Source organism: Marmota monax, unplaced genomic scaffold (assembly GCF_021218885.2).
Source record: "Marmota monax isolate L192 unplaced genomic scaffold, Marmota_monax_Labrador192_F-V1.1 WCK01_AAM20220418_F8-fsc00008, whole genome shotgun sequence".
In the NCBI taxonomy this organism is placed as follows: Eukaryota; Metazoa; Chordata; class Mammalia; order Rodentia; family Sciuridae; genus Marmota; species Marmota monax.
Genome location: NW_026694432.1, coordinates 1,628,487 through 1,641,121, shown reverse-complemented (window position 1 = coordinate 1,641,121; position 12,635 = coordinate 1,628,487). Strand labels below are relative to the sequence as shown.

General features: G+C 35.8%; 1 protein-coding gene across 1 annotated transcript in view; it reads right to left on the bottom strand.

Moving 5' to 3' along the window:
• The window catches only part of Agbl4 (AGBL carboxypeptidase 4), a 1,469,059-nt gene that overhangs the window by 498,408 nt on the left and 958,016 nt on the right, over positions 1 to 12,635 (bottom strand). Inside the window, exon 5 of the mRNA XM_046468734.2 lies at positions 9,257 to 9,473. Coding sequence (XP_046324690.1) covers positions 9,257 to 9,473 — 217 coding nt within the window. The remainder of the gene's footprint in view (positions 1 to 9,256; positions 9,474 to 12,635) is intronic.

The window sequence follows — 12,635 nt, the reverse complement described above, 5'->3', positions numbered from 1 at the left end:
GAAAAATTATGCTCTATATGTGTAATATGAATTGTAATGCATTCTGCTTTCATATATAACAAATTAGAATAAAAAATTCCAGTGTCAGAAGGTATAAAATTACTTAATTTCATTAAATCTCAGTTTTAAAAAATGCAAATGAGAAGATAATAATTACATATCTCAGAACTTAAATGCTACCTTCTAAGTTATATCTTCTCCCTGCTGCCTGCCGCCCAAATGAATCTCTTATCCTGATTTACTCTTCCCATCATAATATACACTTCATGAGGGCATGAACTTCTGCCTATTTTTAATGCTGTATCCCTAGAATATAGACAGTACTAGTTACATAGTAGACATTCAATAATAGTACTACCCATAAAATAAGGGTGTTGTGAGGATGACATGCATATAAATAATGGGAGACCAGTAGGTTAGATGAAGAAGATCTGGAGAAGGAAGAGAGGTGTGCACAAGGGAATGAAACAAACCAAATTGTGAGTTATGTAAGAACATATCACAGTGAATCTCAGTATTATGTAAAACTATACACACCAATAAAATAAAACATTCATTAGTGTTAGGTCTGATACATGCTAAACATTATTTAAAATTAAAGGGCAGATTAAGAAGTACCATTATAACACTCATGTTTGATTTAAACATATTCATATAATTGAAGGAAACACCAAGAACATCTGAAACCACAATTTATGTCGGAGAATGCTTAAAATCATCTGGTCTGACTTTCTGGAGAAGGGAAGTAGTTTTTCCAAGGTCACAAAGCTAACTAAAGGAAGAGGCTAAACAATAGTATTTTCATATTTTCTAGTGATTATTTAAAATATACTATCAGATTATTTTCTTTGTTGACACTTTTTTTTTTTTTTTAGTATTGGGTATTGAACCCAAGGGCACTCTATTACTAAGATATATCCCTATCCCTTTTTATTTTTTTTTTATTTTGAGGAAGGCTCTCACTAAGTTGCCCAGGCTTTCTTCCAAATTGGAATCCTATTGCCTCAGCCTCCTTCCTTGCTGGGATTATAGGCATGTCCATCACACAGGGTTCTGCTGACACTTCTCTTGGCAAATATCCTTAAGTGTGGGAATGGCTCTCTACCTCTAATGTTTTTAGCACATATGCATGCACACACACATATGCAGTCTCTCAGTTATAAAGTCTGTCTAATTAGTTCAATGATATATAAAATTAGTAGCATATTTATTGTCTTATAGTATCAGATATATATGGTTTAAAACCTAATGTATAAATATGAAAATGATACCATATTTTTCTATGTCTGACAGTAAAATAGCTATAAATTTAAAATTTCATAAATATTTTTTTAGCTAAAATCCACTTCTATCCCACTAGTATGTACAACTATACTGCACCAATAAAAACTGTGGAAAGAAAAAAGAATCTGCTACTAGTTACATCAGAATGGAAAGTCTGGTAAATGCTGTCCTCAAAAAGCAAATATAAAGCTAAGCAAAATTGACACACCAGTCATCAGTGCTTTGAAAACAGACCAAAGCTACACAATAGTCTCAAAACTATTATGCTTGAAAAACTGCTGAATTTTAGGTAATAAAAATGTGAAACTGACTGGGGATATAACTCAGTTGGTAGAGTGCTTGCCTCTCATGCACAAGTCCCTGAGTTCAATCCCCAGCATGCACACACACACACACACAAAAAAAAAAATAATGGGAAACTGTTCTGTTATAGCCTGTTATACTCCAAATTCCGCAAGCTTGGAGAGTGCAAGGTTCTATTAGGGCAGGACAGGCTGGGAGGAGAAGCTGCTTCCCTGCCAAGAGAAAAGAACTCACTCAATTTGGAGAGGTGGGCAGTACTCACACCCAGCAGCATTATAGGATGAAGAATGAAGAGAAGTCATGGTCATATAACTAGAGCAAGCACATTTCTGGATAAGGATAGGTGAAGAATCAGCAGAGACCCAAGAAGACCCAAGCCAGCTAGACTTGTGACCTGACTTGAGGTTGCACATACACACACAGGAAACAGAACATGAAAGGGAAAGTAAAAACCAGGGAAGACTGGAAACTTGCCTAAATTTTGAATACACTCCTCTATCCACACACAGATTCATTGGCAGAGGATGGACACCTTGCTGGCTGAAGTGAAGTAAGTACAACCTCAACTCTATCATAGCTGACCATTAATTTATACTGGATTGACTTGAAATAGCAAAGACAAAACAAACTGAATAAAATTCAACAATAAGAAACAAACAAGTCAATTAAAAAATGAGCCAAAGACCTTAACAGATACCTTTCCAGACAAGATACACAGATGGGAAATAAGCATATGAAAAGATGCTCCACATCATATGCCATCAGGGAAATGTAAATTTAAACTAGGAAATACCATTGCTTGCCTTGTAGTATGCCCCAAAGCAAGAATACTGACATACCAAATGCCAAAAAGAAGATATAGTAACAGGAACTCTCATTCTTTACTGTAGGAATGCAAAATGGTATAGACATTTTGGAATAGTTTTGCAGTTTCTTACAAAACTAAATATACCCTTACCATATAATCCAGAAGCCATGCTCCATGGTATTTACCCAAATGAGTTGAAATGTATATCCACATGAAAACCAGCATGCATATAGCATCTTTCTCTATAACTGCCCAAACTTGGAAGAAACTAAGATGTCCTTCAGAAGGGGGATAAATAAACCTCCAGAAGGTTGGTAAATAAATCAAGAATGTGCAATATTACTTAGTGCTAAAGGGGAATGAGCTATGAAACCGTAAGTAGTTATGAAAGAAACTTAAATATGTATTTATTAAGTGGAAGAAACCAATCTTTAAAAGACTATAAAAATTCTAACCGAGGAACTGAGGTTATAGCTCAGCAGTAGAGCACTTGCCTCACACTTGTGAGGCACTGGGTTTGATTCTCAGCACCACATAAAAATAAATAAATAAAACAAAGTTTAAAATAAATAAATAAGTAAATAAATAAAGATATTGTGTCCATCTTTAAAACAATCATTTTAAAAAAATTCTAACTGAATGACATTCTGGAAAAGGCAAAACTAAGGGAATATTAAAAAGAGAAATGGCTGCCAGGGGTTCAGGGGAGAAGGAGGTGAATAGACAGAGTACAGAGTACTTTTATGGGCAGTGAAACTAGATGGTGTAAATTCAGACAGTGGATATATGTCATTATAAATTTGTCTCAACCTATAGAATATTCAATAAGAACAATCCCTAATGTTAATGGTGTAGCCTGAGTGATAATGATGTGTCAACATGGGCTCATCATCTGTAACAAATGTACCACTCTGGTGGCAAATGTTGATAATGGGGAAGATTGTGCATGTGTAAGAGCAGGACATATATAGGAAATTTCTATTTCTTCCTCTCAATTTTGCGGTGAACCTAAAACCACTCTGAAAAAAGTAATACATTAAAAAAAAAAGAGCAGAGGCATCAGAGCAAATGCTGTCTATTCACAGGTAAAGACTAGTCTTTTCAACAAAGTGCTAGAACAATTGGACATTTATATGCAAGTAAATAAACATAGGCCTTGACCTCATGCCATATACAAAAATATTCAAAATGAATTACAGATTTAAATATAAGCTACAGCTGGGGATGTGGCTCAAGCGGTAGTGCACTCGCCTGGCATATGTGCGGCCCGGGTTCGATCCTCAGCACCACATACAAACAAAGATGTTGTGTCCGCCGAGAACTAAAAAATAAATATTAAAATTCTCTCTCTCTCTCTCTCTCTCTCTCTCTCTCTCTCTCTCTCTCTCTCTTTAAAAAAAATAAATAAATATAAGCTACAACTACAAAAAGTTTGGGGAGAAAAATGAGAAAATCTTCACTTGGGCAAAGTAATTCAATACAATGTTGAAAGCATGATCCATAAGAGAAAATATTGATAAACTGGATTTCAAAATTAAAAACTTGTATTATTTAAAAGACATTGTCAAGAGAATGAATTAAAAGGAAGGAATAGATTGGGGAAAATATTTGCAAAGCAATTATCTGGCAAACGACTTGAATTTAGAATATATAAAAATCTCTTAAAGCTCAATTATAAGAAAACAAATAACAGTTTTGTAAAAAAAATATTGGCTAAAGATTTGAATTGATACTTCACTAAAGAATATTTTGAATGGCAAATAAGATGATTTTTTAATGAATGTTGATGATGATTTTTTAATTTACATTGATTTATGAATGGCACATTAGAAGATGACTGGCATAATTAGTCATTAGGGCAATATGAATTAAAATTACAATGAGTTACCACCACACACACATGTTGAAATGGCTATAATAAAAATATAGACCATTCTAAGTGTTGGTAATCATCTGTAACTCTCCTCATTGCTGATAAGAATGTAAAATGTGGTAGGCCTGGTGGCTCATGCCTGTAATCCTAGCGGCTTGGGAGGCTGAGGCAGGAGGATCTCAAGTTCAAAGCCAACCTCAGCAATGGTGAGGCACTAAGCAACTCAGTGAGACCCTGTCTCTAAATAAAATACAAAATAGGAATGTGGCTCAGTGGTTGAGGATCCCTGAGTTCAATCCCTGGTGCCAAAAAAAGAAAAAGAGAATGTAAAATGTCACAGTACCCAGTTTGATCTTTTAAAAAAGTCGTACATAAACTTATTATGATTCAAAAATTCTGCTCTTAAAAATCTATTCCCAAAATGTAATTTTATGTCCACTCAAATATAGGTACATTATTGGTTCATAACAGCATTACTCATAAATTGCCCCATAGTGGAACCAAACCAAATATCTATAAACTGGAGAATGGTTAAAAAATATGGTATGTCTTTTCAGTGGACTACTTTTCAGCACTAAAATGAATGAACTACTGATATATACTACAACATGGATAAACCTCAAAAATATAATGCTACTTGAAATATGCAAGATGTAAAATAAGATAATATAGTATATAATATGTTAAATGTTCAGAAATAGAAAATTATATTAAATGTTCAGAAATAGAAAATTAAAATGTTCAGAAAACAGAATATAGTTACTTAGGACTGGGAGAAGTGGAGATTATCAAGAAAACTTGCTAGGGTGACTGAAATATTCTAACAACAGTTGTAGAGATACTTGCAGAACTCTATATACTTGCTAAAAGTCATAAAATTGTACCCTTACAAGAGATATATAAATTATACCTCAATAAAGCTATTAAAACAATAACAACAAAAAGATCTTTCCCTTGATGTCTTTATCCTAAATATTAATCATAGTTTCAGTGCATATTCAAAGTAGCTTTGGTGGGATTAAAAGGGGCTACTTTTGAGTAATAAAAATAAAATGCCATTTTTGGATGATATAATTAGTAGTAATGGCAGATATGACCATGGTGATTAATGGTTTGAGCACTAAAAATTCAAAAATCTTGCTTCCTGCCTCTCCTCCCTAGATATGCATTTTGGCATGTTCAGCCTTCCCAGTTGTAATTATCTTCCTTATAAATTGGAATGAGGATTAACTAATTATAGTTGTGCCTTCAGATATAAACCATATTGAATTCCCTGGTAACTCAGAATTGTCCAGAAAGGCTTAACATCTCTGATATCTGCTTTGAGGTCCAGCAAGGGAATTGAACCAACCCACAGAACTTCTTCAATCTACTTTGCTGGCATAGGTGCACCTTGAACATCCATTCAATTTACTTAAGATGGATAAGGTGTGGGCTGGGGATGTGGCTCAAGAGGTAACACATTCACCTGGCATGCGCAGGGCACTGGGTTCGATCCTCAGCACCACATAAAATAAAATAAAGATGTTGTATCCACTGAAAACTGAAAAATAAATATTTAAAAATTCTCTCTCTCTCTCTCTCTCTCTCTCTCTCTCTTTAAAAAAAAAAGATGGATAAGGTGAATCTCTTTCTCAAAAGTATATTGGATTTCCGTGTATCCATAAAAGGGCCAGGACGTGGTGTTAGAATCTAGGAGTTTGAATCTTGGCCCTGATATGAAGTAGTCATGAGGACTTAGCAAAGTGACTTTTTAGCCTTATTTACTCCCTGGGCCAATTCTTCCCACCCCATAAAACTACAGTGAGAATAAATAGAGTAGTATATACACAGTAATGGAACTGATATATTCATATTGAATCTAAATGAAGGTCACAGCCAATGTGACAATGAAGGCTTTCCAAGATTTTGGCTCCAATCCTTAAGTCTATCCTAATCTTCCAGGGCTTCTCAATATGAATGCCCTATTCCTATCAAACCAGACTTCTAAACAACTACCACACATTGTCTTTGGCTACTCTTGCTTTCTGGAGCTTCTCTCCAACTCTGTATTTAGTAATCCTATTCATCTTTCAAGATTTGGTTTAAAACTCATCTTCTCCGTGATATTTATTCTGAACATTAACTCTTTAAACAATTCATGAGCTCCTTAATTATTCACTTTTTAAAATAGTATAGCTGTTTGAGTATATCTTATTTCCTCTGGTACAGAGAACACATTTCAGGCAATATATCAAGACTTATATAACCTTGTTATATATCTGTACAGTGCCTCTCCCAGGGTCTGAAGTAAGACAAAAGTCTCAAACTATTTTTTTTCTATCTGAAGATCTCCATAAAGAATAATTTGAGGTCCTTGATTCAAGTCCAATTCAGGTTGAAAAAAATTGTCCTCAGAAGGGGGCATAACATGCAAGGTAATACAAGTAGTTTCGTATTAGAGCTGAAGCAGAATTCAAGTTTCCAGGGACAGAGACTTAAAGCTGTCCTCGATACCAATTCTTCTCCATAGCCAGAGAAACACCAATTTTGAAATGAGACATGGCCACTTAAAGTAAGGATTTCTTATACTTCTTTTACTTAAATGTGGATATCAGGTCTGTTAAGTTATAGCACCACACAACTACTTATTTCTTTCCCTCACTTCCTTCTTCCTAATGCCTAGAACCTGGATGGCATGATAGAATTCCACACTGGATCATGAGAATGAGAGCTAAATCCCAGAGACAGCAGAGCAGAAAGCTGAAAGAACCTGATTTTCTGAGGCTTTCAAAGAGCAGACCCTCAATATTAGCTGTGCACTGCCTATATCCAGACTTTTACACTAAAAAGAAATAAATGATCTGGGTTAAGTTGCAGCTATTTTAGATCATTTGTATATTTTAAATAGAAACTTAACTTATTATACCTCTTATCAACTTTCTGTTGCTTTCAGCTCTTCACACTGCCTCCCACTGCCTCCAGACATAAAATTTAATTTATTCTTTCATTAATTCAATCATTCACTCAATAACCATTCAATGTGCACATTAGAGCCATTCAGGAGAGGATCTGGGTGGAAGCAAGAGTGAACTATACAGAGTCTGTCCTTAAAAGCCACGAGTGTTGAATGAACTCATTGTCTTAAATTATATATTAATTCATATATCTGGCAAATATTCATCTCAGAATTTCTCTGATAGTCCCATCTCAAATAATTTCTCTAGTAATATATTGTTGATTAGACTTAGTGTGTCTAATATGTTCTATTTTCACCCTCTAAGTCTACTGTTGGCCCTTCTCCACACTTTTCTTTGCCCTAGAATGATGATCTGTATGGGTTATCTCAATAGACTTTCCTAACTTCTGGCTTCTAGTTCGGTTGGACAATAGGGACCCTTAGGAGGAGATCAGAGAGAAGTGAGAAAACAAAGACTATGAACATTGAAGTGGCATAATATTTTGGCCAATGACAGATCACATTTATGCTGGTATTCCCAAAAGATTATATCACTTAGTTATGTCACAGTCATCTTAGTTTGTGTAAGTAGACTTTATGATGTTCACATGATAATGGAATCACCTAAGAATACTTTTCTCAAAACATTTCCCCTTGGTCAAGCAATGCATGACTTTATTTATCTTTCTCAGCTTCCTCCCTATGTGACCATCTCAGGTTAACTGTATTTTTTAACTAAAGGTTACTGTTCCTCCCAAGGTGGCCTACTAAAGTGACTCTGTACAATTGGGTTCTGGTAATCATTTCCCCCTTTCGTACTTTTTGACCTGTTATTAGCCATAGGAAACTTCACTGTGTCTTCTGATTTTCCTATACATTGCAAATAGACTATTTATTAAAACTTCCTCAAATTATCCTAATTTGAGGTTACCATCTGTTTCCTGCTATACCATGTGTCCCAATTTTTAGTTCAAAACATGTAAGTACCAGATACAAATGGTATTTACCAGAAGACTTATTGGGAAGAAGGTTGGAGTAGAGTGAAGATATTTAGCAAAATCTTAGTGTATAGAGAACTCTAGAATAGAAGAATATTATCATGATCAAATTTGACTTGTGAGTACCTAAGCCACAAACATGCCTTCTTCACTTAAGTGTCTTGAGTATCTTGGATTTATTTAGAAACAGGATTCACTTCTAGATGGAACCCAGTTACTAGGAAAAGTCCATCTCCTCCACCAACATATATCAAAATCCATAGTATAGTATCTTCTGCCTATTCCATCACGATCTTTATTTAGAACCTTTAAAGACTGGTCCATATGTCATTTTAGGAGCCCATTACACACTTTTTAGAGAGTGATATTTAAAACCAAATTATCACCTACTTATTCTTTATTAGCAACAAAAGTATTACTGAAAACAAAGAGCAGAACCTATTAAATCAATGAAAGGAACAACTTCAGATTCTCGTCTGAGCAGGAAAGAGGGAAAAATAAAAGAAGATGTGTCAGGCAAACTGATGCATACCCACCCCTACAAGGTGTCTGCGTCCCAATTCCCAGATCCTGTGAATATGTTATTTGACATAATAAAAGGTACTTTACAGATGTGATTAAATTAAAGATCCTGAAATGAGATTATCCTGGATTTTTGTAAACCCAGTATGATCATAAGAATTCTTTTAAGTAAAAGAGGGAGGCAGAGCCATCTTTCTCATTTCTTATTCTGTTACTTCCTGATATAGCAATGAAAAAAAACAACAATGAAATAATAATAACTACATATAATAATAATAAAACTATATAAATAATATTTAAAACCATTAGTTATATTAATTATTAGATCTGTAGCTATTAGGTAATAATTATTAGATTATGAATACTTAACTATATTGTTACTTAATATATTTAAATTATTAAAACTTTCACAACATACTGTCTACAATGTACTATTCATTATTTGAATTCTTTAAAAACCCATTGCTAAGTCCCAACTCCAAGGTTGCCTGTTTCTAAAATAGGTATCCCAAACCTGGCACTGGCCTTACCACGCTCTGGCCCAGCTGCTCCCGAAAGAAGTAATCCATGTTTCTTTTTTGCAGGCTATCGAGGTAATGCTGGAAGCGCGTGTATGTATATGGGTAGCAGTAAGCAAACTGGTAAATATCTTCTTCTCGGTCAAAACAGAATGCGAAGGACATCACATAATTCTTTTTATGGTCCGGACAGCGATAGTAATAAACATTTTTAGGTGGCAGCCTTTGCCTAAAAAAATACAAAGAAAGAAAGTTGGGCATATCAAATAGTAGTTCAAGCTTCAAAGGTAACAAATAGGAATGAATGTCTAGGAGAAAAACTAACAGCAAAAATCCTAGGCAGTGGGGGTAGGAAAATAACATAACACAGAGTCAAAACTAGAGCTGAATGTGTTAGTACTGTATTCAAAATCTGGATCTATCTTTTTCAGCTGTTTGGAAAATGCAAAGTTAAACAAAGATGAACCAATTTCATATATATATATATATATATATATTTTTTTTTTTTTTTGCACTTACTAAATGCCTAAGCATTAGGGTAGGGTGTTGTTGTTGTTGTTGTTGTTTTTGAGGATTGGCCGGGGTGCTCTAACACCGAGCTATATTCCCAGTCCTTTTCATTTTTTATTTTGAGACTGGGTCTCACTAAGTTTCTCAGGCTGGCCTGGAACTTGTGACCCTCCCGTGTCAGCCTCCTATGTCATTAGGACTATGTCACTTCATTGGACTATGGTAGGGTCTTGATGTACAACAGTGAACAATTCAGGCAAGGTCTTGGTCTTCATGGAGTACATTTGTTAATGGGGGAAGCAGTGTATAAAATATGAAAAATAAATAAACAATATAGTTTCAGACTCTAAAAAAACTTCTGAGCAGAATTAAAAAATGTGATGTTCCAGAGACATAAATAGGTAAGGCCTACTTTTCCCAGGGAAGATAAGGTTTTGTTTTGTTTTTTCCTTTTTATAACAAGACTAAGTCAGAGCTTCTAAAATAAACTAATACGCATTATGAATATTCAAGGATGGAAAAAGAATATTCAACATTTTCCTAAATTATTACTATTATTTTTCTACAGAACATTCCATAAGACTAATTTTTCACAGAGCACTTTGGGAAATACTACTTTAAAATATGCTGGGTGGGCGACTGTACTCATTTTCTAGTAAAGAACACTGAGATGCAAAAATGAGAAAAGAGAAAATGTTCCAGTCATTGTTCCCATAGCTTCTTTGTACTTATCCACTTCCCAGACTTACTGAACCTCTCATGACTATGACATCCAAATTCTTCACATTGTTTCTCCACAGAGACTTCCTCTCATTTCTGTCCCTTCAAAGCCTATTAATCCTACAAACCCACCTCAAACTATGCCTTTTCCATGATTCTACATGGGCAGCCCCAGGCCATCTCAGCTCACACATTTTGTAGAACTCTTGCTTTCTTTTAATTGCTCCATAAGTCTTAGATTGGTTTGGAAGTTCCTTATAGACAGAGATGCTTCTGAGAAATGCTGGCACTGTGAGTGAAGGATTAAGACTCACTTGCAGGGGCTTGGCGTTTCATTGAGAAGACAAGGGGATAGAAGCACATGAAGGAAGGTGTGAGGGGGAAAGTATAGGAGATAAGATCAAGAATAACAAGAATGGTTCTGCTTCCAGATATAGCAGCCTGGAGAAATGTGCTAAGTAATAGATATAAAAAAATTATAACATGCTAATGATTTTACAGAATCTTTTATCTTTCTAAGGCTGCTTAAATGGCCAGGTAGGAAGTCAGGTCGTGGGATTTCTGTGGAAGAACAGAGATTACATAGCATGGATATTTATCCACATATTTTATTATATTAGATTTAAATATTCTAATATTTTATTATTAGAAAAAAGGGGATGAAGAGGTAGACCATCAGTGTAAGATGAGCAAGAACCTGAAAGTGTCAAGGAAGAAGATGGGATGGTAGATACCCAGCAAAAGTTTAAAAAAGAAATAGGGCTTTTCCTATAAACCTCAGTGGTAGTGCCAAAAGTTGTCTAGGAGTATGCTTAGGCCCACCAATATTTAGCCCTTATCCATCCCCAAGTCACTGCAAATAAACATATAAATAGCAATCTCCTTATAAAGCCAACATAGTTTTAATAGAAATCTCCAAGGCATGCCTCCTAACCAGATTGCTACCCCAAATCTTCCTACTTTGAAATTCAAGAGCTACCAATGATGAAATAGAGAAACAGTGACCAGAAGGGTGTTATGGAATGAGAAGAAGTCATTCTCTCCTGATTCTTTAAATGTGAGGTACTTCCCAAGCAGGCCATAGGAGAAGTAACATCCTTCAAGAAAGTCAGGCCTGCTGGGAGCAGTGGCACACACCTGTAATTCCAGTGGCTTGGGAGGCTGAGGCATGAGTTCAAAGCCAGCCTCAGCAAAAGCTAGGTGCTAAGCTAGGGCTGGAGATGTGGCTCAGTGGCCAAGTGCCCTTGAGTTCAATCCCTGGTACCCGCCACCCAAAGAGAGAGAGAGAGAGAGAGAGAGAGAGAGAGAGAGAGAGAGAGAGAGAGAGAGAGAATGTCAGGCCTTACCTGGTTTATTCAGCACACCTTTTACTATTGTATACCAAACACAGTGTGGTTAAGACAAAGGATAAAGGAGGAAGTGGTGAACTAAAAGAGATTATTAACCATGGAGCTGTATTCTAGAGGACAAAGTGAAAAGCAGAAAGTTTGGGAGAGGAAAGAAAGTAGTGAAAAGTGAAAAGTAGAGAGAGAACAACTGACCAGTGCAGAGAAGAGAAAACAGAATATACAATGCTCTACATTTGCAATGTGGCTAAAGATGCAAGAAATTGAGGCTGGCAGAAAAGTCTCATCTAAGGGGTTCAGATTTGTATTTATGAAAATTCCAATGAAAGTGGCCTTGAGGTCTCCAGACATGTCTATGATAGTCACTTCAGCCCCTGACACAGATATCTTAGTCCAAGTATCCTGGAGCCCAAGGTGAGCATGTTTTCCTACACAGGTGGTTTCAACAATCATTAAGTCTCTCAGGTTATGACACTGTATTCAACTCTTAATTTACCAGAACATCCAATCAGGATCCATGCTTTAAATTCAATCATCCTAGTTTTCTCCTCTTCTAGCCAAATTTAGCAACTGGACTAAGCCTGCCATCTCCACTGAATTTGATTGTGTACTATCAGGAAAATTTATCTACTGCTTGCAGCTGTCCCAGCTCCTCTCCTGGGTGGGTTGGAATGCCTAACCTGATTAGCAGACAGGGTGGAGGTATTGGGCCCTGGGGTAATCACTCAGGGAAGCTGAGAAGCTGCTCAGGGCTTAAATTTTCCAGACTGCCAACGGTACAAACGGAAATTCATTTGAGAAGGGCTCAGCAGGCC